At 42.2% G+C, this 23,702-nt stretch overlaps 1 protein-coding gene across 3 annotated transcripts; it reads left to right on the forward strand.

Moving 5' to 3' along the window:
* The first annotated feature begins 895 nt into the window (after positions 1-895).
* Positions 896-21,760, forward strand: nlrc5 (NLR family, CARD domain containing 5). Of its 3 annotated transcripts, none has more exons than XM_046352136.1 (48): positions 896-1,098; positions 1,459-1,774; positions 2,589-2,672; positions 2,965-4,696; positions 4,785-4,868; positions 4,991-5,074; positions 5,271-5,354; positions 5,495-5,584; positions 8,063-8,113; positions 8,339-8,368; positions 8,479-8,562; positions 8,680-8,763; positions 8,902-8,991; positions 9,322-9,402; positions 9,528-9,611; positions 9,704-9,787; positions 9,898-9,987; positions 11,978-12,022; positions 12,115-12,171; positions 12,296-12,379; positions 12,575-12,658; positions 12,766-12,855; positions 12,966-13,025; positions 13,198-13,281; positions 13,553-13,636; positions 13,798-13,887; positions 13,993-14,058; positions 14,323-14,409; positions 15,402-15,485; positions 17,126-17,209; positions 17,322-17,408; positions 17,752-17,811; positions 17,924-17,974; positions 18,093-18,176; positions 18,284-18,367; positions 18,479-18,562; positions 18,651-18,734; positions 18,814-18,900; positions 18,974-19,057; positions 19,162-19,263; positions 19,367-19,450; positions 19,719-19,802; positions 19,930-20,013; positions 20,138-20,221; positions 20,323-20,400; positions 20,510-20,593; positions 20,673-20,756; positions 20,890-21,760. In XM_046352136.1, the coding sequence occupies exons 2-48, from the start codon at positions 1,477-1,479 to the stop codon at positions 20,969-20,971; spliced, it is 5,604 nt and encodes a 1,867-aa protein (XP_046208092.1). In that variant the 5' UTR covers positions 896-1,098; positions 1,459-1,476; the 3' UTR covers positions 20,972-21,760. The 3 variants fall into 3 exon arrangements, with proteins under 3 accessions (XP_046208092.1, XP_046208099.1, XP_046208107.1); XM_046352143.1 differs by having other exon boundaries at positions 1,474-1,774; XM_046352151.1 differs by lacking the exon at positions 15,402-15,485.
* The last annotated feature ends 1,942 nt before the right edge of the window (positions 21,761-23,702 follow it).

Consider the following 23,702-nt stretch of genomic DNA (forward strand, 5'->3'; position numbering starts at 1 on the left):
GGACCTCCGACCGAGAGGCAAGAAGGACGACCAAAACGTTGTTGATTCCCAAGATAACGATAACGCCATGTGCTCTTCACAGATGAAAGCAGGTTCACACTGAGCACGTGACAGACGTGACAGTCTGGAGACGCCGTGGAGAACGTTCTGCTGCCTGCAACATCCTCCAGCATGACCGGTTTGGTGGTGGGTCACTCATGTTGTGGGGTGGCATTTCTTTGGGGGGCCGCACAGCCCTCCATGTGCTCGCCAGAGGTAGCCTGACTGCCATTAGGTACCGAGATGAGATCCTCAGACCCCTTGTGAGACCATATGCTGGTGCGGTTGGCCCTGGGTTCCTCCTAATGCAAGACAATGCTAGACTTCACGTGGCTGGAGTGTGTCAGCAGTTCCTGCAAGAGGAAGGCATTGATGCTATGGACTGGCCCGCCCGTTCCCCAGACCTGAATCCAATTGAGCACATCTGGGACATCATGTCTCGCTACATCCACCAACGCCACGTTGCACCACAGACTGTCCAGGAGTTGGTGGATGCTTTCGTCCAGGAGTTGGTGGATGCTTTCGTCCAGGTGTTGGTGGATGCTTTCGTCCAGGTCTGGGAGGAGATCCTTCAGGAGATCATCCGCCACCTCATCAGGAGTATGCCCAGGCGTTGTAGGGAGGTCATAGAGGCACGTGGAGGTCACACACACTACTGAGCCTCATTTAGACTTGTTTTAAGGACATTACATCAAAGTTGGATCAGCCTGTAGTGTGGTTTTCCACTTTAATTTTGAGTGTGACTCCAAATCCAGACCTCCATGGGTTGATACATTTGATTTCCATTGATGATTTTTGTGTGATTTTGTTGTCAGCACATTCAACTATGTAAAGAAAAAAGTATTTAATAAGAATATTTCATTCATTCAGATCTAGGATGTGTTATTTTAGTGTTCCCTTTATTTTTTTGAGCAGTGTATTTTGTAATGATCGCACACGTACCGCGGTCGGTTTCTAGTGAAAACCACTCAAAAAACGAAACTGAAAGTAAACGCATTTTATTTGGTTTGAGTTTCACTTTATTGCAGCGATGCGACCAACGACCAACACCTACATTTGGTAAATTATACTTTTGGCATACACTTATATTAGTTATAAAAAAAAAGGTAAATAGTTAATTGACTTTGTATATAGTAATAGGCTATACTTTACGTAGCAACCCATCCAAACGCGCGCCCAATACAAAGCAGATTTGTCGAAGTAGATTATAATTTACTCAGCAGCCGATCCAAACGTGCACCCAAAACAACGCAGATTATTACGGTGCATGGCCATTTCTTGTGAAGCAAGCCTATGTATTTGGGAACATGCAGTGTAACTATTTAGCTTTGCTCCATGTGAAATTGTTTGAGATTGTGTTATAATCCAGTTAAAGATTAAACGTAATCAAACTGACATTTATGTTATTGTAAAATGTAGCCTACGCTTATACAGCTGATGGAAGCAGAGGAAGATGTCCAGAGTGTATTAACACAGGAGACCCATGAGCTGGCAGACATTCTGGGTTATCAAGATGATGCAGTTCTCTCCAAACTCTATAAAATTATGGACAGCAGAGCGCGGGAACGGTTGGGGCGCGCTGCCAGTCACAGAGAACGCATCCTGGAGATGTTGGGTTACTTCAGCACAGAAGACCCTGCTATGTGCCGCCAATTTCTTCAAATGGTCTGCATGCACTGCGACATGCCAATGCGCCTGGAATCTCGGCTGATGTCTGTGACCGGATCTGTGACTAGTGAGTAAGACATTGTGGTGCCTGCCCATACTGACCATCCAGAATATCCACACTATAGCCTAGTTATTCAGTTATGGGGAAGATGTTGATATCAGAGTGGGGTTTCCTTTCCATTTCCATCCCTCAAATGTTGACACCCAACAATAAACAATAAACACCCCACTGACAATGCAGTAACTCTGTGGATAGAGTTAGGCTTAGTTTGAACCCATATTGGAAGTTTGATTGGTTTGACTGTGCAGGTGACCCTTGGCCTACACTGGCAAGAGAGGCCCTATCCATCTGTGATCCAGGGAATCAATCCATAATTACGTTTTACTGCAGCTGTTCAGTCAGTTTTTACCCTATTTTTCCATAATAATTTAAGGGGATATGAAGTGTTTCATTTTTTGTGTACGATGACACCTCTGTGTGATATTCAGGCAAGAAATGTGTTGAAGGTCCAACAGCAGATAGCACACTAAAAACAGCATTAACATAGTTAAATATGTATGGAAAATAGTGGTTTTGTCTCAGACATAGCTGTTTTTAGATTGGTAATTTAGTCTAGCCAGCTATCTAAACTTGTACTAATGTGTACTAATGGCCAATACTGATGGGCATGTAGGGCACGTGCCCAGGGGCCCTGACCTCCGGGGGGACCCCATTGATTTTATTAGTAATTTTGTTAGCCAAATCTCACTTAGGGGCCCCCAAAAGGCCCTGGAGAAGGGTGTTTTATGCAATTCTGTTTAACCACTGCGCTTCTTCATATTTTTTTGGGTTTCCCCTATATGTCCATTATTGGGTTCTCTCCATTTTGTTTTCTTCTCAGAAGAAGTAATTGAAAACAACAGCCATACCCTGGTTGATGAGTCTATAGCATCTCAAGGTTGGTGTGTAAAACGCCCACGAATGGGTAAGTACCAGTCTTTTCATGAAACCCAATTTTTGGGGGGCATATCTCAGTAAGATTTCTTATGGAGTTTCAATTTTAAAGGACTTTCATACTGTGTGAGCTACCTCTGTAATCTGAAATGTATCTTTGTCTTCACTTTATGAAAGTTGTTTGATTCGAAATTAGTACACAGTCACAAAATATATTTTGTAAACAAAGTCATGAACAGCCTCATAAACATGTAGTCATGTAGCTTTGTTCAGGTCATGAGTATGTTGTGTGTTATTTTATAAGATGTTCTTTGTATGTCCAGACCACGTAGAAAGCTACAAGGCTACTGTGAGGAAATTTCTACTGCAGAGGTGGGAGAGGGTGATGCAGGGTGTGGTGAAGGAGGTTCGTCTGGAAGAGGCCTGGGTCAGTCTGCGACACAGAACCCATGTTAGACCCAGAGATAGGGCTGATGGAGCTCTGAGCCCCTCAGAGCTTCCACAGGGGGACGAGGAGGGGATTGTGGAAGACAGGGTGACTGTTCACTCCCTCTTGGGTTCGGAAGCCCAGGTCACACTGCTGTTAGGCCAGGCAGGGTCAGGGAAGACACTACTGATGCATTGCCTTGGCCAGAAATGGACACAGGACGCCTCTCCCTCCTTTCACCTACTGATCCTGCTAGAGTTCCGCCAGCTCAACCTCGTGGCTCGGCCGCTCTCTCTGAAGGAGCTGCTCTTTCGCTTCTTCCTCCCACCAGAGGGTGGGGAGGAGGAGTGTACCGCTGTACTTGACTTCATCCTTGAAAACCCTGAGAAAATATGCTTGATCTTTGATGGCTACGATGAGTTTCACACTAAAATAACCCACTCAGGGAAACTGAGCAGCTCATTTGACCCACTGTGCCCACTCCCCATGGCAGAGCTGATCTCAGGCCTGTGCAGTCGCAGAATCCTCCCAGGATGCACTCTGTTGATTACCTGTAGGCCTCGGGATGTGACAGACTTGGAGAGTTCTGTGGACTGCATTGGGGAGCTGCTAGGTTTCAACCAGCGCAGTGTGAAAGAATATGCTGAACAGTACTTCCAGGACAAGGGTCTGAATCTGAAGGAGAAGGCAGTGAGTCATCTACTGGCCAACCACCACCACCTCACCATGTGTTACCTGCCAGCCCTCTGCCATATCTGCTGTGTGTGCCTGGACCACATATTCTCCAGTGGTGGGTCTGAGCTTTTACCCCAGCTTCCAAACACCCTCACCCAGGTCTACCTCCAGATCCTCTGTGCCTTTCTGAGCCGATGCCCAGGGAGCAGCACACCCCTGTTGCAGAGTCACAGGGCAGAGGTCACACTGCTGGGCCGCCTTGCCATGAAGGGCCTGGAGGGGAGCAAGATCGTGTTCTTGTCTGAAGAGGTTCCACCAGACCTGGTGGACTTCGCCACTAAGGCTGGTCTCCTCTCACAGGTGGACCTGACCCATGAGGATGGATCTAAAGGCCAGGGCTACACATTCATGCACCTCACCATGCAAGAGTTTCTGGGCGCGCTACACATCATGACCAGCGACGACATCACAGAGGCCCAGCTCAGGAAGAAGTTCAACCTCAAGACCCGCTGGACCACGAAATCAAACCCCAAGACGGTTTTCACTGACTCCCTCCATCTGTATGTTTGTGGGCTTGCTGCACCAGCCTGCTTCTCTTACCTGCTTCAGCTTGTTCGGGGAGTGGGGGCTGTGGCGTGGGTGAAGAAACGCCTGACACTAGTTCGCAAGTTGCTCCGAAGCCTGGCAATGAGCACCAACCTGACTGGGCCCAAGGTGGTGGAGCTGTGCCACTGTGTCCAGGAGACCCAAGATGCCCAACTGGCCAGGGAGATGGTGGAGTCGCGACCCTGCTTCGAACTAAGGAACATCACACTGAACCCTGTTGATCTGGATGCCCTGGCCTTTGTCGTCTCGTCTGCTGGAGTGGGTATCGGGTTGGACTTTGGAGCCTGTTCTATGGAGCTGGAGTGTCTCGATATTCTACCCAGCTGCCAACACATCGACTTTCTAATGTGAGTTCATGACTCATTTATATATTGTGTACTAAACAAGGATAATCCTGCATGAAATTAATTTCCTCTTTTTTTAACCATCCCTCAGTTTTCGAAGCCGTAAGTATGATGACAGATTTGCAGATAAACTTTCTTGCATCCTTCCCAGACTACCAACCCTGAAAAGATTTGAGTGAGTCCTTCACTGAGTCACTCAGTTTTGAAATGATCAACTTTCAACGTTGTTTGTTTGTGTGTGGATGTATACACGAATTGTCAAAGTGTTACGTGAATAATTCTGTTCCTCTTCCCCAGGTTTATCTGTGGTAACCTCACTGATGTGGGAGCTGCCAAACTTGCCAGAGCCCTGGAGAGCTGTCCACAGATCACAGAGCTCAAGTAAATTATTATTTACTTACCGTAACAACCAAAGATTATTACAACCACTTCAAGATTTTATAAACCCTTTTATCAGGATCTAACCAAACGTGGTTAAAGATACAGTACCTTATTTGCCATGAAAGTACAGTTGGTCTGATTCGGTATCCAACAGGTTTTGCATTGTATAAAGTGATTTGTGTTGTCTGTCTGACAGTTTCAGTGACAACAGCCTGACAGACAGAGGAGTCAGGGAGATCGCTGACATCTTTCCCAAGCTGCCCAGTCTGGCCTCTGTCTCGTGAGTTTATTGTTTCCTTGACTGGATAATTTGCGTTGCATGATCCTAGCCACCTATTTATATTACAAGTGTCTCTTATTTCTACATTTCAGCAAGCTTGCACTTTAGTAATGCGGCCTATGTGTTTTGTATGTTTTCAGGTTGGGGAAGAATGGCTGCTCTCTGGAGAGTATCTACATCCTTCTAGAGAAGATCACTTCCAGCCCCTCCATCCAGGGACTCTATGCTGAGTGAGTTCAAACAATAGACACTTCCAGTGTTTACAAATAGACCCTCCAGTTGTAATCTGCATACTTCACACCCCTTGACGTTTTCCACATTTTGTTGTTACAAGGTGGGATTAAAAAGGATTTAATTGTGTGAGTTTTTCTGGGTAAGTGTCTAAAAGCTTTGCACACCTGGATTGTGGAACATTTGCACATTATTCTTTTTTATAATTCTTAAAGTTCTGTCAAATTGGTTGTTGATCATTGTTAGACAAGTCTTGCTTTAGATTTTCAAGCCAATTTGAGTCAAAACTGTAACTAGGCCACTCGGCGACATTCAATGTCATCTCGGTTAGCAACTCCAGTGTATATATATATTTGGCCTTGTGTTTTAGGTTATTGTTCTGCTGAAAGGTGAATTTGTCCCCCAGTGTCTGTTGGAAAGCAGATTTAACCAGGTTTTCCTTTAGGATTTTGCCAGTGCTTAGCTATATTACGTTCCTTTTTATCCTAAAATAAACTCCCTTGCCAATGACAAGCATACCCATAACATGATGCAGCCATTACCATGCTTGAAAATATGAAGAGTGGTACTTCGTGACGTGTTGGACTTTCCCCAAACATAACACTTTGTATTCAGGACATGCATTTTTTTGTTTTACTTTAGTGCCTTATTGCAAACAGGATGCATGTTTTTAAATATTTTTATTCTGTTCAAGTTTTCTTCTTTTCACTCTGTCATTTAGGTTAATATTGTGGAATAACTGCAATGTTTTTGATCCTATAAGGGCACAAGGTGGTCGGGGACAGAGTTCATAAACCAGGTCAGAGTCTAAACAGTACCAGGGGATAGACAGACTCAAGGTCAGGACAGGCGAGAGTTCATAAACCAGGTCAGAGTCCAAACAGTATCAGGGGATAGACAGACTAGAGGTCAGGACAGGCAAGAGTTCATAAACCAGGTCAGAGTCTAAACAGTACCAGGGGATAGACAGACTCGAGGTCAGGACAGAGTTCATAAACCAGGTCAGGACAGAGTTCATAAACCAGGTCAGAGTCTAAACAGTACCAGGGGATAGACAGACTCGAGGTCAGGACAGAGTTCATAAACCAGGTCAGGACAGAGTTCATAAACCAGGTCAGGACAGAGTTCATAAACCAGGTCAGAGTCTAAACAGTACCAGGGGATAGACAGACTCGAGGTCAGGACAGGCGAAAGTTCATAAACCAGGTCACAGTCCAAACAGTATCAGGGGATAGACAGACTAGAGGTCAGGACAGGCAAGAGTTCATAAACCAGGTCAGAGTCTAAACAGTACCAGGGGATAGACAGACTTGAGGTCAGGACAGGCGAGAGTTCAGTGAACAGATCCAAGTCCAAACAGTACCAGGGGATAGACAGACTCGAGGTCAGGACAGACAGGGGTTCAGTGAACAGGTCCAAGTCCAAACAGTATCAGGGGATAGACAGACTCGAGGTCAGGACAGGCAGGGGTTCAGTGAACAGATCCAAGTTCAAACCGTACCAGGGGATAGACAGGCTCGAGGTCAGGACAGCCAGAGTGGTCAGGCAGGCAGATTCGGCGTCAGGACAGGCAATGGTCAAAACCAGGAGGGCTAGGAAAAACAGACTGGGAAAAATAGGAGCTAGGAGAAATGCTGTTTGACCTGGCAAAACAAGACGAACTGGCACAGAGAGACAGGAAACACAGATAAATACACCGGGGACTAATGGGGAAAACAGTAGACACATGGAGGTGGGTGGAGACAATCACCAAGACAGGTGAAACAGATCAGGGTGTGACAGATCCATACAAATGTTTTTCCTATCACAGCCATTAAGCTCTGTAACTGTTTTAAAGTCACCATTGGCCTCATGGTTAAATCCCTGAGCGGTTTCCTTCCTTTCCTGCAACTGAGTTAGGAAGGACGCCTGCCTCTTTGTAGTGACTGTGTGTATTGAGACACCATCCAAAGTGTAATTAAAAAACTTTATTTTTACCTATCTACCAATAGGTGCCCTTCTTTGCGAGGCATTGGAAAACCTCCCTGGTCTTTGTGGTTGAATCTGTGTATGAAATTCACTGCTCTACTTAGGGCCCGAACAGATATTTATATGTGTGGGGTACAGAGATGAGGTAGTGATTCAAAAATAATTTTAAACACTATTATTGCACACCTAGTGAGTCCATGCAACTTTACTCCTGAACTTATTTAGGCTTACCATAACAAAGGGTTTGTTGAATACTTATTGACTCAAGACATTTCCGATTTTCATTTCATATTCATGTGTAAACATTTTAAAAAGAATCATTCCACTTTGGCATTATGGGCTATTGTGTGTAGATCAGTGAAACAAAATCTCAATTTAATATATTTTAAACTTAGGCTGTAACACAAGAAAATGTGGAAAAGGTCAAGGGTGTGAATACTTTCTGAAGACACTGTAACTGAAAAAACAAATACTGGGGATGTAAACCACGTTTTTCTCTCTCTTTGCAGGGGAATGAAGGACGTCAGTGTCCTATTTGTCCCAAGCGTAGACATGAAATGGTGAGTTTCAATTAGTTTTAATGAGGTGAAATAAAAGAATATGCAACTTTCATTTATTTTTTGGTGTTTGGTGTACCAACAGGCCCATGACAATCAAGCTCATGTTTCATAGCTCTTTGAGAAAATGTTGCTTTTATTTCATTGTTTTTCTATGCTACATTTATGGAAATCTGTACTGTATCAATCAACCTGACCCCTTTTCTCTGCCTTTCTAATTGTCTCAAGTTCTAAGGATAAAACTGGACTGACTGTCAGGTATGATATTCTCAATGTTGTTCTTATACAGAACCCAGGCTTTTATAAATGTATATTTCAATTGAGCTTCTGAATTCCTTGAGTAACATTGCTGTTTATGTGTCATCTAGCCTGTTGAACTGCAGTTTCACTACTGACCAGATGAACAGACTGTGTCAGTTGCTAGCGAGATGTCCTGGTCTCGCTGTCCTGGAGTAAGTGAATATGTACCCAGGTGTCCTTGAACAAGTCAGATCAGACTGTGGGTAATGACACAAAATAAGTTAAGACAATCTGACTTTCTGTTTGGCTTTATGTTGTAACCCCTGCAGTCTCTCAGGAGGTGACATCAAGGCTGATACTCTCAAGGCCCTGACTGACTCTCTACAGGAGCTGAACATCTCCAAACAGATTGTGTAAGACTGATCATTCATTTCAAGTGTTCGACTTTTGATAAAGTCATGATCTTGTGCCTGTCCTATATTTTATATATATATATGTGTGTTTGAACCCAGTCATGTAGCCTAATACGGTTATTGGTTGTGTCTTTACAGTCTGAATGAGATTCCCATATCTGTTGATGGGTTGATGGTTCTGACCAGTTTCCTGTCTGTATGTCCTGATGTGGTTCAAGTGGACATCAGGTATGTTGTGCATAACACCCCTTCATTTCTTAGATCGACCCAATATAGACTGCATCCCTTTTATTGTCTGTAAACTACAACCACACTAAAACCAGCACATTACCTCATCACTTCCCGATGGCGTCACACTTCAGAGGGTGTCTCTGTCAAGTGGCACACTTCAGAGGGTGTCTCTGATAGGCCCAAACCAGACGTTATAAACAAGCAATCAATTACGATACTGTGGTGCCTTTTATAATGTACAACTTCGAAGATCATGATATTTTAGAATGCTCTGAAAATGTTACCTTAACACTGACTGATGTGCATTTCCCCCATTTTTCCTGACAGCCTGCAGGACCCTGTGCGTGTGTCTATACTTTTTGCTGGGGGGATAGAGAAACAACATCCTGAGATGTCTAAGAAACTTTGGTATGTACAATATACAAATTGTTATACACTGTATTCACTGTGTATAACAATATGGATAATGGTTATAAAGTTATACGATATTGTCTCTTTTCATCCTCGTTTCTCATTAACCCCTCTGTGTACAGTCTGATTGGCTGTGCTCTTCTTCCCCCTCACTTGGACCATCTGTGTGAGAATCTGACGGACTGCTCTGCTCTGACTCTGCTGGAGTAAGTGCTCTGAGTCGTGAAAAGATAGTTGGGTTGTGAAAAGTTTCTCTGTTTGTGTCTGTTTACCCCCACCTGTTCTTTGGCTTTCTCAGTCTTTCCAACAATTCTCTGGGAAACAAAGGTCTAAAGAAGTTGTTAGACCTCTTACCTCAGCTTAGCAACATCCAGGAAATCAAGTAAGAATTTCTTAGAACTTACCTTTCCTCCCTTTTGTTTTCTTTAGCTTTTTTTGTTCAAAGCTATTTCTGGCCATAAAACCAGTGCTTGTACCCTCTTTTTGGTGTAGTGTCAGTGAGAATGCAGTTAGCATGGAAGGGGTGGTGCTGCTAGCTGACACGCTCTGCTCACACAGGAACATGAGCGAAGTGAATATCAGGTATTCACTTCCCCTATTTCTCTTTCTTTCTTTCTCTCTCTTTATCTATTTATCTACAGTATATATCTCTGTGTCTATCTACCCACTGGGCACACACAGGTTGAATCAACGCTGTTTCCATATCATTTTAATGAAATTACGTTGAACCAATGTGGAATAGACATTGAATTGACATCTGTTCCCAGTGGATATCTATCTATCTATGCATCAATCTATCTACAGTGGGGCAAAAAAGTATTTAGTCAGCCACCAATTGTGCAATTTCTCCCACTTAAAAAGATGAGAGAGGCCTGTAATTTTCATCATAAGAAAAGAAATCCAGAAATTCACATTGTAGGATTTTTAATGAATTTATTTGCAAATGATGGTGGAAAATAAGTATTTGGTCAATAACAAAAGTTTATCTCAATACTTTGTTATTATATACCCTTTGTTTGCAATGACAGAGGTCAAAACGTTTTCTGTAAGTCTTCACAAGGTTTTCACACACTGTTGCTGGTATTTTGGCCCATTCCTCCATGCAGATCTCCTCTAGAGCAGTGATGTTTTGGGGCTGTTGCTGGGCAACACGGACTTTCAACTCCCTCCAAAGATTTTCTATGGGGTTGAGAACTGGAGACTGGCTAGGCCACTCCAGGACATTGAAATGCTTCTTACCAAGCCACTCCTTTGTTGCCCGGGCGGTGTGTTTGGGATCATTGTCATGAAAGACCCAGCCACGTTTCATCTTCAATGCCCTTGCTGATGGAAGGAGGTTTACACTCAAAATCTCACGATACATGGCCCCATTCATTCTTTCCTTTACACGGATCAGTCGTCCTGGTCCCTTTGCAGAAAAACAGCCCCAAAGCATGATGTTTCCACCCCCATGCTTCACAGTAGGTATGGTGTTCTTTGGATGCAACTCAGCATTCTTTGTCCTCCTAACACGACGAGTTGGGTTTTTACCAAAAAGTTATATTTTGGTTTCATCTGACCATATGACATTCTCCCAATCTTTTTCTGGATCATCCAAATGCTCCCTAGCAAACTTCAGATGGGCCTGGACATGTACTGGCTTAATCAGGGGGACACATCTGGCACTGCAGGAATTGAGTCCTTGGCGGCGTAGTGTGTTACTGATGGTAGGCTTTGTTACTTTGGTCCCAGCTCTCTGCAGGTGATTCACTAGGTCCCCCCGTGTGGTTCTGGGATTGTTGCTCACCGTTCTTGTGATCATTTTGACCACACAGGGTGAGATCTTGCGTGGAGCCCCTGATCGAGGGAGATTATCAGTGGTCTTGTATGTCTTCCATTTCCTAATAATTGCTCCCACAGTTGATTTCTTCAAACCAAGCTGCTTACCTATTGCAGATTCAGTCTTCCCAGCCTGGTGCAGGTCTACAATTTTGTTTCTGGTGTCCTTTGACAGCTCTTTGGTCTTGGCCATAGTGGAGTTTGGAGTGAGACTGTTTGAGGTTGTGGACAGGTGTCTTTTATACTGATAATAAGTTCAAACAGGTGCCATTAATACAGGTAACGAGTGGAGGACAGAGGAGCCTCTTAAAGAATAAGTTACAGGTATGTGAGTGCCAGAAATCTTGCTTGTTTGTAGGTGACCACAAACGTATTTGCAACCATAATTGGCAAATAAATTCATTAAATATCCTACAATGTGATTTTCTGGATTTTGTTTCTCATTTTGTCTGTCATAGTTGAAGTGTACCTATGATGAAAATTACAGGCCTCTTTCATCTTTATAAGTGGGAGAACATGCACAATTGGTGGCTGACTAAATACTTTTTGCCCCACTGTATCTACAGTATATATCTATCTATAGTATATATCTATCTATCTACAGTATATATCTTGTATGTCTGTCTGTCTGTGTCTCTATCTGTCTATATCCTTATCCTCTCTCTTGTGTAAAATGGGCATGGTAAAAAGTTATTGAAATCATATTATGTTTGATTAGTATTTTTTCTTTTTATACAAATGTTAAATTTATCAGTCATGGGGGGAAGAAGCTGTTCCTGAAATTCCATTCCAGTAAAAGGTAATAAAGTTGTTTCTGTCAGTATACCAATTCTGTATCTCATTTGGATGGTGTAGTCCAAATAACAACTCACTGAATCACTTTCATTTTAGAATACAATCAGAAGCACTCAGGACCTCACCAGATATGGAACAGGATAAGAAACTCAGGTAGGACACTAAAGTTTTAGACAGAAGTCTTAACATGCAAATTACTTTCTGAATTGCTGTTGTCCATTTAATATCCCATTCACTTTACCTTGCAATATAATCCCAAGCTTGTGTTTTTTTTTAGTCTAACTCACAGTGATATCCAGCCCACTGACATGACCAGACTGTGTAGAAGACTGGTACAGTGTCCCGGCCTACTGAAGCTAGAGTGAGTTCTTATTTGACCTCTAATTATGTCTATGTTCTGTCTCTGTCTTTCATGGTTAACTATAATATACTGTATTGTGCAATATCTATGTATAGTTTCTATGTTCTACTCCCTCCCTCTTCTTAGTGTGTTACATGTATGATGTTTTCCTCCTTCTCAATCCTCTAAAACCATTCTGCCGGTCTGTTGTTTCAGTTTCTCCCATGGATCCCTCAAGGACGATGCCATTGAAAATCTATTGAATATCCTGCCTAAGATGACATCTCTTCAGCTGCTCAAGTGAGAATTCTTCACCCTGATCAGTAATGATAATCTCAGGGCCACAACACCAGTAAGGTGTTAATTTCTCATCATTCTCTTCCGCCCCTCTTCCCTGCCTTCCACAGTATAAGCCATGTCCAGATGTCTATGGATGGAGTGTTGTTATTGGTCAGATCTCTGATAGACTGTCAGCGTGTCAGAGCTGTGGAACTCAGGTATGTGCGGTTCATCATTCATTCATTCATGTGGTTCATACATTTGGGTTTATATGCACAGTATGAACTGTGTTTTTGTAAATGACCTTACATTTTGATGTACTTCTAAGGCCCCAAGGAGAAGCGTTCATCAAGTTTGTCAACGTGAAAGCAGAACAAGCAACTTGCAGGTGAATGCGGTTTATCTGCTCATACTGTTCCCATGTATAGAAATGTTATATTACATTACAGAAAAAAGGTTTTAGGTTAATTAAGCTGTATTTAATCAGTCACATATAGTTATTCTTCTCTCTAACCTGGTTAAACCCTGATCTCATGTCTATCTCTCTGCCACCTCTGCAGACTCACCCAGTACACACTGAGCAGTGGGGATGTGGAGAAACTCTCTGGGATCCTGGAGCAGTGTCCTCATTTGTCTGACCTGGAGTGAGTGTCCCTGTCCCTTTCCCTAATACACATCCCTGGGTCACTGCCCAAATTTTTGCAAAAATAGCCGTGCTTATAAATGATGTACTCGCAACGACTGCACTGTATTCCCATAACTACCTTACACTACTAGAGTATATGCCTCAACCAATGGTCAAACTGTGTTTTCCCTCACTGAACATTTTAGGGTCTATTTTGTGGCTGTTTTTCAACACATTTTCAACCAACCTTTCTCATAATGGATAATAACCCATTATTTTCAACGGTGCAGTTTATCCAGTAACCTCCTGAGAGACGAGGGAGTGAAGAGGTTTGTGGATTCTCTGCCAAGGCTGCGGATTGCCAGCTCAGTGAAGTAAGACTCATTGCAACACCCTTCCTTCCTTCAGTCCATGCAGTGAACTCCATTACCACTAGTGCTGGTCTGCCTCCCTGAGTGCTAGCAGATGCATCTGTTCTAGCTTTATGGAGGTTAGTTGTGCTTGCTTGTACAGATGTATGTGTTTCTCTCTGCAGTCTTAATGATAACAGACTGACCCAGATGGGGGCGCTCTATCTGGTGAACACAGTGACGACCTGTGAGAAGGTGGCTGCAGTTGAAGTCAGGTAAAATTCTATTCAACAATACCATGTTGGCAAACTGAACATTTACTTGTCTAGACCCCCATATATAGTATGAAAGTCTGTGTCACTTTTTATGTCTGTCTGTAGTTTGGGAACTGAGGAGAGGTCGCTCATTCGCTTTGAACAGGAGAGTGACTGTGGCAAAACTCTGAGGTAGGACAACAAGTCTACTACTTTCTACTCATAAAATCAGTTAAAGCAGTCACAGAAACACCATAGTGTAAACTCATTTAGCTAGTGGAACAGGAAGCATTGTTTATTTTGCTCCCAGAAAAATAAAACTCATATCGAAACTGAAAGGATTGCTTGTATAAATGATATCAAACCTCTTCCATATGACTCATGGCCATGACCTCTATCTCTTCAGTCTTTCACCTTCTCATTCTCTCTCTACTTCATGTTTCCTGAACCCTGCAGTCTGAGAGAGTGTAATTTTGGGGCTGACCATCTGCAGAGACTAGCAGAGATTCTGACACGCTGTGCTGCTCAGTTGGTCAAGCTGAGGTGAGAATGGGACTGGGAGAATTGCTTTACCCAAGGTTATTATAGTAAATGAAAACGAAAACAAATCATGAACAAACTATTTAGTAAACTGAAATGAAATAATTAACAAATCGGTTTGAATAAATAAAACTATACTAAAGCTATTACATTTGACTCCGAAATTAACTAAAATAGAAACATCATGAATTATGCTCAGTTTTATTTTTTCTTCAACTTTGGGCAAAACAATCTAATGAGATTTTCAAGACCTTGGTGGGTTTTTGCAACCAGAAGGTAACTGCAAAGAGGAGATAGCAATGTTTCAAATAGGCCTAGCTTGTGAATCACAATCACTAGCTAACACTAGCTAACAGGGGAAAAAAGTGGCTAGTTAGCTAATTTGATTCTTCTAACATGTACTACTAAAGTTAAAAAGCATTGTATTGGTGTAAACATCGGCGAGAGAGTTTCCATCCAACATATTTTTTACTCCAGTATTCCTTTTTAAATCCAAGTCACATTGATATTGACTTTAATTTAAACCTAACCTAACCCATGACCTTACTTTACCTTATGTATTAGCCTACTGCCCTCCAGTTGCAAGAAGGTAAAATCATAAACCCCACCGCATAAAATGACACAACACAAATGGCTCCAAGCCTCCCACACATGCTTTCTGTCCTTAACATTATAACTAAAACTAACTAATATAAAAATTAAATGTAACTATAACTAAAGAAAAAATAGCAAATTAGGTCTGAAAATGACCTAAAACTAAACTGAATTTCAAATAATAATTGAAAACAAATAGAAATTAACTCAAATTAAAAAACACAAAACTATAATAACTTTGGCTTGACCTTTGCGATAAATTAACCTGCAGCTCGTCAAATTTGATACCACTGAAATTGACAAAATTACAGAAGTGCAGTGTCTGACAATATGAGGAGAGGATAATGTGATTCTGGGTAATGATGCAGGGTGAGGAACACTGTTTTCTGTCTTGTATGTAGGTTATCCAGTAACACCCTGCAGAGAGAAGGCCTACTGGCTCTGCAGAACAGCCTGACAACCCTGTCCTCATTACGCACCCTGGAGTGAGCCACACAAATGTACAGTTGAAGTCAGAAGTTTACATACACTTAGGTTGGAGTCATTAAAACGTGTTTTTCAACCACTCCACAAATTGTTAACAAACTATAGTTTTGGCAATTCGGTTAGGACATCTACTTTGTGCATGACACAAGTAATTTTTCCAACAAAAGTTTACAGACCGATTATTTAACTTAAAATTCACCTTATCACAGAAGAAGTTTACAGAAGTTTACATACTCTAAGTTGACTGTGCCTTTAAACAACTTGGAAAATTTCAGAAAATGATGTCATGGCTTTAGAAGCTTCTGATAGGGTAATTGACATAATTTGAGTCATTTGGAGGTGTACCAGTGGATGTATTACAAGGATAACCTTCACAATCAGTGCCTCTTTGCTTGACATGATGGGAAAATCAAATAGAAATCAGCCAAGACCTCAGTGTAGCCCTCCACAAGTCTGGTTCATCCTTGGGAGCATTTTCTAAACGCCCTTATGGTACCACGTTCATCTGTACAAACAATTATATGCAAGTATAAACACCATGGGACCACGCAGCCGTCATACCGCTCAGGAAGGAGACATGTTCTGTCTCCTAGAGATGAACATACTTTGGTGCAAAAAGTGCAAATCAATCCCAGAACAACAGCAAAGGACTTTGTGAAGATGCTGGAGAACCATATACAAAAATATCTATATCCACAGTAAAACAAGTCCTATATTGACATAACCTGAAAGGACGCTCAGCAAGGAAGAAGCCACTGCTCCAAACCCGCCATAAAAAAAAGTCAGACTACAGTTTGCAACTGCACATGGGGACAAAGATAGCACTTTTTGACCATATTGACCATTGTTATGTTTGGATGAAAAAAGGGGAGGCTTGCAAGCCGAAGAGAACCATCCCAACCGTGAAGCACGAGGGTGGGGGTGCTTTGCTGCAGGAGGGTCTGGTGCACTTCACAAAATAGATGTCATCATGAGGATGGAAGATTATGTGGATATATTGAAGCAACATCTCAAGACATTAGTCAGGAAATTAAAGCTTGGTTGCAAATGGGTCTTCCAAATGGACAATGACCCCAAGCATACTTCCAAAGTTGTGGCAAAATGGCTTGAGGACAACAAAGTCAAGGTATTGGAGGGGCCATCACAAAGCCCTGACCTCAATCCTATAGAACATTTCTGGGCAGAACTGAAAAAGTGTGTGCGAGCAAGGAGTCCTACAAACCTGACTCAGTTACAGCAGCTCTGTCAGGAGGAATGGGCCAAAATTCACCCAACTTATTGTGGGAAGCTTGTGGAAGGCTACCTGAAATGTTTGACCCAAGTAAAACAATTTAAAGGCATTGCTACCAAATACTAATTGAGTGTATGTTAACTTCTGACCCACTGGGAATGTGATGAAAAAAATGAAAGCTGAAATCATTCTCTCTACTATTATTCTGACATTTCACATTCTTAAAATAAAGTGGTGATCCTAACTGACCTAAGACAGATAATTTTTACTAGGATTAAATGTCAGGAATTGTGAAAAACTGAGTTTAAATGTATTTGGCTAAGGTGTATGTAACCTTCCGACTTCAACTGTACACACCAAGTTATTGAATGCAAAATGAGTGCCTTTTTTTACTCTGATTTACTTAAGGATAAGAAACAACGGACTGAGTGTTCAGGTGATTGAAGACTTGGTGAAGCAGCTGAGGTGTGGTCACATCCAACGCTATATCAGGTGAGGAGGAGGATATGGGAATGGCATGTGGTGTCTGTGTATTTGTGTGTGGGATTTCTTGCATGAGTATGTAATGCCTCGGAGTTAAGTCTCTGTATTAATTTCCCATCAGTATTGAGGAGCCATGGATCACAGCAGAAGCAGCTGTAAACCTGCTCTCCTGCTGCTTGAACCTGAACCCCAACATACACACCATTGGGTGAGAATTCATTGTTTTTTATTTTACCTTTATTTAACTAGGCATGCCAGTTAAGAACAAATTGTTATTTACAATGGTGGCCTACTCCGTCCAAACCCGGACGACGCTGGGCCAATTGTGCTCCCCTCTATGGGACTCCCAAACACAGCCGGATGTGATGCAGCCTGGATTCGAACCAGGGACTGCAGTGACGCCTCTTGCACTGAGATGCAGTGATTTAGAGCACTCCGCCAATCGCTGCACCAACCAATGTTGGCATTCGGGCATTCATGTTGGCATTCATGTTTAAGTATAGGAAAGTAGAACATGACATGCATAATGGATGTGTGAACTTGTTTTGCAGGGTCAATAATTCCACTGTACATATTACTTTGGAAGAATGCCAAAATCCCACTGCTACCAGGTAAAGCTGCAAGACAATTACGTTGTCTATTTCCAAAATATTTTTTTAGATGCGAACATAAAGATAATACACACTTTCCGTTTTGACTGAGCTGCCTTTATTTGAGTTTCAGTGGTGGCACTTCTACAGACATGTCTGGCTCTCTGTCTACCGTGACCATAAGGTGAAAGCATCTTCCTCTATTATTCCTACATCAACAGGAATGTGTATGAGCTGGCTCAGAACTGGTTACTGCATTTGAGCTCTCCCTATCATATGCTCCTGCCTCTTGTGTCTTTCAGCCTGGTAGACTGTGCAGTGCAAGGGCACCACCTAGTGTCTCTGCAGACTGTGTTCCAGAGGTGTGTTCTGCTACAGGAACTAGAGTAAGTATCTGTGAGAAACAGACCTGGCAATACTTCGGACTTAGTGAAAGTGATTCTAATGTCTAATTTAGTTTTAAGTTATAGATATTTCTTATTTTCCTCTTTAGTTTGTCATACAACAGCATTGGTAGAGTGGGAGCAGAGTTCCTCTGTTCTGTCCTACCATCCTTAGCTAGTCTGAGAAAACTCAGGTAAGGCTGAAGTTATGGATTTTGGGCATTGGAAAGGTTTACAGGGTTTTGATGACCGAGGATGACTATCTTAGGCTACACATGAAAAACATGTATTTTATTTTTTCCTAGTCTGGAAACAAAAGAAACCTCTGAAGATGTGGTATTGCTCCTTGCCGAGGGGTTGTTGCAGGCTAAAAGCATTGAGAGCTTGAAGTAAGTTATTGTCATTCATCCCCTATGCCTACTTTTTATTTTTCGTTCCTGACCCTGACCTGTCACCACTCTCTCCTGTCTCCCTCAGTTTGTCTGGTCATATGGTTACTGACAGAGAAGCTGTAGCTCTGACCAGAGCACTCCAAAACCTTCCTCATCTCAGAACAATCAAGTAAGAACTCTTGTATTATTGTATTCAACCACCTGGCCAGTGATACAACAATACTAATGCTGTGCCCTCTGTCCCCTAGTCTGTCTCTCTGCTATGGTTGGACACCAGCAGGGGCCTTGGAGCTGGTGAGAGGGCTGGGACGGTGCCTCTCTCTGGAAGGGATCAGGTCAATTATTATTATTGTTATTATTATTATTATTATTAAGGGCATGAGTTAAATATCTGTATCCTGTCCACAGCCTTGACTCTGTACAGCTGGATGAGGAGAGCACAGTGTGCCTGGCCCAAGGTCTCCATGCTATGACCTCCTTGAAGAGGCTGAAGTGAGTAGAGCTTCCTGACTGAGAATGTAGTGGGCTTTGCTGTGCCTGAGACAGATTTGGTGTAGAGTGTTATCTTTACCAATGATATGTGATCCGTCCCGTAGTCTGAATAATAAAGTTACCATGGTGACTGAATCCCCATGGGTGGGGGCCACTCTGGTCCTGCTGGCCTCTCTGGAGGGGCTCAGAGGGATGGAGGAGCTAGAGTGAGTAGAACCACGATAACACAAATGTCAAGTACTATCTGACTTCTGCATGGACTAGACATCACGTTTGATGTGGTATTGTCAATGTGTATCTGGCCTGCAGGTTGGAGGGGATGAGGATTTCAGATAATGGAGTGGAGGAGCTTATCAAACACCTGCCCACCTGGACAGGCCTGAGGAAGATCAGGTAGGGATTATTGGACTGGAGGAATGGATGGGAAATGGCCCTGGACAAAAAATAGACTGCATCATTAATGTGTCAAATGAAGCTAAGATATGCATCAGGAATCTGTCACATGACCTGATCTTAGAACGTGTCAAAGTGTCAGCTAATATTCCAATGGGCTTCAACATTTGGTGTGTGTGGGATTTAGACAGTTGTAGATGTATCAGAAAGGTATAAAGCTGGTTCATATAAAACACACCAGCAGCCTCTTTCCTTTTTTGTGTCTTAGTCTGTCAGGGAACTGCATCAGTGACCAAGCAGGAGAGAGGCTGGTCCAGGCCCTGACAACCTGCACAGCACTGGAGGAGCTCAAGTAAGGCCAAGCCCGAACTATCAATCCAAAGTGCCCTATTTCCACTGGGCTTTCACAATGACCAAAGTAACATTTTGAATTTTGACTGCAAACAATGCACCGTCTGACCTATGACTTTATATCCCAGTCTGTCAAGGAATAATCTCAGCCTTGCCTGTGCTGCCAAGATGGGACAAGTTCTGCCCACTCTCACTCACTTCAGGGTTCTAGAGTAAGTCTATTACCATCCCTTTTTGTGTGTGGTTTGGGTCATGTTACATTTATTTATTGATTCTATGCCATGTAACTGCAACCCTAACCCTTGTTTATGTTCATGGTTGTGATTTTGTGAAAAGTCTCTCAGAGAACGAGATTGGTACAAAAGGATCTGTCAGTATCTCCAAAGCCTTGATCTCCATGAAGTATTTGACAAAGATACAGTAAGATATATATCTATGTGTAATCCGCTATAATAGATACTGTGTATTCCCTGCCCAAGAGACAAGCTTTTAATGTATTTAATGTACTAGTTGTCTTCCAGCTTGACCTCCATAGGGACTTCAGAGCTTGCTGGTCTGGCTGACAGCCTGGCTCACTGTGTCTGTGCAGAGGATGTCAGGTAAGGGAAATCCAGACAGCACAGAGCAATATTCATCATGATCCGAATATTCACGACTGATTTGACCATGTTTCCTCGCTCCCTTTTCACTCCCTGTCCATTTTGTCAGTTTTGCGTGGAATGATTGTGGAGATGATGTCGCAGTGAAGCTTGCCGAGGTTTTACCACAATGCCAGAAGCTAAGGAGACTTGAGTGAGTGCTAAGTGTACGCTTTTACATTGACATGTTTTCAAAGAATTTTCTAATCATTTTTTTATGTCTTTGAGTTTAGTCTAGAGTCTAACAGTATCAGCACTATTGGAGCAGAGGCACTTGCCAGAAGCTTACAGTCTTGTCCATCAGTTGAAGTGATCAGGTAAACATCTTGGAAGTTTTTTGTGGGTAAACTGTCAATTGTATAACTGTATTATACTGGCTATTAATTTGGATACTGCCTTTATTGTGTGCTATGCCATTTTTACAAATGTCCTCTCTCTGTGTTTGACTAGACTGTGGAGGAATTGTATTTCTACCTGTGATGCCCAGAAACTGAGACAGAGGGAGAAGAGGCTCAACTTCTCCTCCACATAGTCTAAGATCTAATCTCACTCATTCAGTGTGTCAGCAGAACAGTAAACTTGCACTTTTATTTTGGTTTTATGCACTTAAAGTTGATTTTGTTTACATGTCATCAAATTCAAACAAACAATAATATCATCCAGGAGGAGGAGGAACAGTGAACCTTTATTCCAACCCTGGTAAGAGGATATAAGAGACAAATCTCCCTTTATACATCTTCCTTCCTCTTCCTGGACAATCAGCTCATAGTCTCTTTCCACTCTTGTATTTATTTCTGGATTGATTTTGAATCAGGAATTTATTGATTGTTTGCTTTGCTAAAAACAAATGTCCACCTCAGGTAGAAAGCTTGAGCAAATGACTAATAACTCAAGTTTATGCTTCAGGTGTTCCCGCTCTCTATCTTGGTTTGTAAAACTTGAACTATTTATATGTTGATCTCTCCCCATATGTTAACTAAGTATTGAGGTAGAGTTGAAATATAATTTTTCTGATGGAAACCACTGTTTGGTGTGATTTGTATTTCTTACACTTTAGTTCTCTTGCACTGCTGGATTCTAATGTCACTGTTGATGTTTAACTGTTATGTTATTAGATCTATTTCTGCTCATCTGCTAATTTATTTCTTATTCCTCACACTTGTTTTAATCTCACATGCACTTTGGTCTAATAAAGTGTGAGACATCTTTTTCATATTCCACGTAAATAGTGATTTTCTTTATCTGAACATACCTCTAGATGGCAATACACAACAGGAGGTTATATTGTGCATCAGTAGGGGAAATAAACTGGGTGCCTTCATTTGAAATGTTTAGAGTGTATTCTTTTTTTGTCTTGTTAATCTGACAAAATAACCCGAACTGACCAGAGAATTTTTACCCGACTCCGAATGGACCCAATGACAACTGGACCCGACCCATATCCTAGACCAGACTGGACCCGACCCATATCCTAGACCAGACTGGACCCGAGTGACAAAACAATTTTTCTATCAGCCAAGTTGCTCTTCTGGTTAACGAATAGTTCAATTCTTTATATGTTGGCTAAACCTTCTATAAAGTCAATAAGTTCACCTTATTAGTGTGAAATAAATATGCTATAGGCTATGCAGAGCCGGGTCCACTCAGTTCTATCAGCTGTAGTTACATAAACCCAGGACTTGGTGACAATCAAACGACATGACCCAATAGAAAAGTTAGATTTTTGGACCCGGACAATTGACTGTAGCTGCCTTAAGATGAATGCACCAACTAAGTTGCTCTAGATAAGAACATCTGCTAAATGTTTTACATACAGAGCCCATATTACGGTGTTGAATTATAAAATATGTCACAAATGAATCATTTGTGCAGTTCTTTATTAAAAACATCGTTTTTTTGTTACATTTGACTGTGTAAAACCGAGCAGTACTAATTTATCTGTGAGTGAGATTGATATATATTATCAGGACTCCGGATAAGACCCAGATGCAGACAGTTCGAATCCCAGATGATTATCACAAAACGGGGCAGGCGAACGACTGGTCAAGGGACGGTCAACACGCTGGTAGGCTTTACAAGACGAACTGGCAATAGACACAGAAAACACAGGTATACATGCACAGGGGATATTGGGAGAAATGGGCGACACCTGGTGGGGGGTGGAGACAAGCACAAGAAGGGTGAAACGGATCAGGGTGTGACATTTTTAGCTTTTTGCAAAAAAAAACATTTGTCTCTGAAATGAAACCATCAAGTGATACTGTCATTGAACATGCCAATGATTAGATAGTGAAAAAAGAATCTCTTCCATAAGTTCTTTCATCAATAAAAGCTAATTTACCAACATTTCTGAAAATGGATACATTATAGCGTTTTGGAACTAAACTATTCAGTCAGAGATAGTCTGATGGCATTGGCGCCTATAACGCCCAGACTATCTTCGGTCGTATCGTTACATCAAAAAAGCAAAATCGGCTATTCATCAGAAACAAAACAAAACCACAAGTTGCAAAAAACGTACACCGAGTGTACCAAACATATTGAGTTGCACCTCCATCCACCCCCCTTTTCCCTCAGAACAGCCTCAATTCAATTCGTCGGTTCATGGACCCAACAAGTTGTCCAACGCGTTCCACAGGGATGCTGGCCCATGTTGACTCCAATGCTTCCCGCAGTTGTGTCAAATCGGCTGGATGTCCTTTGGGTGGTGGAGCATTCTGAATACACAAGGGAAACTGTTGAGCGTGAAATACCCTGCAGCGTTGCCGTTCTTGACACCTACTTCCATATCCCATTCAAAAGCACTCAAATATTTTGTCTTGCCCGTTCACCCTCTGAATGGCACAATCCATGTCTCAATTGTCACAAGGTTTAGAAATCTTTCTTTAACCTTTCTCCCCCCTTCATCTATACAGATTGAAGAGGATTTAATATATGCCATTTAGCAGACGCTTTTATCCAAAGCGACTTACAGTCATGTGTGCATACATTCTACGTATGGGTGGTCCCGGGGATCGAACCCACTACCCTGGCGTTACAAGCGCCATGCTCTACCAACTGAGCTACAGAAGGACCACATTTAACAAGTGACATCTATAAGGGATCATAGCTTTCACCTGGATTCACCTGGTCAGTCTATTTTATGGAAAGAGCATGTTTTGTATCGTCAGTGCATACATTTGAGTGTAAATGTGTAAAACAAATGTAATATATGCTTATTTTGGGGAATTAAAAACAAAAACGTGTGTTACAAAGTGTTAAGG

The sequence above is a fragment of the Oncorhynchus gorbuscha genome, linkage group LG01, assembly GCF_021184085.1.
Source record: "Oncorhynchus gorbuscha isolate QuinsamMale2020 ecotype Even-year linkage group LG01, OgorEven_v1.0, whole genome shotgun sequence".
Classification (NCBI taxonomy): domain Eukaryota; kingdom Metazoa; phylum Chordata; class Actinopteri; order Salmoniformes; family Salmonidae; genus Oncorhynchus; species Oncorhynchus gorbuscha.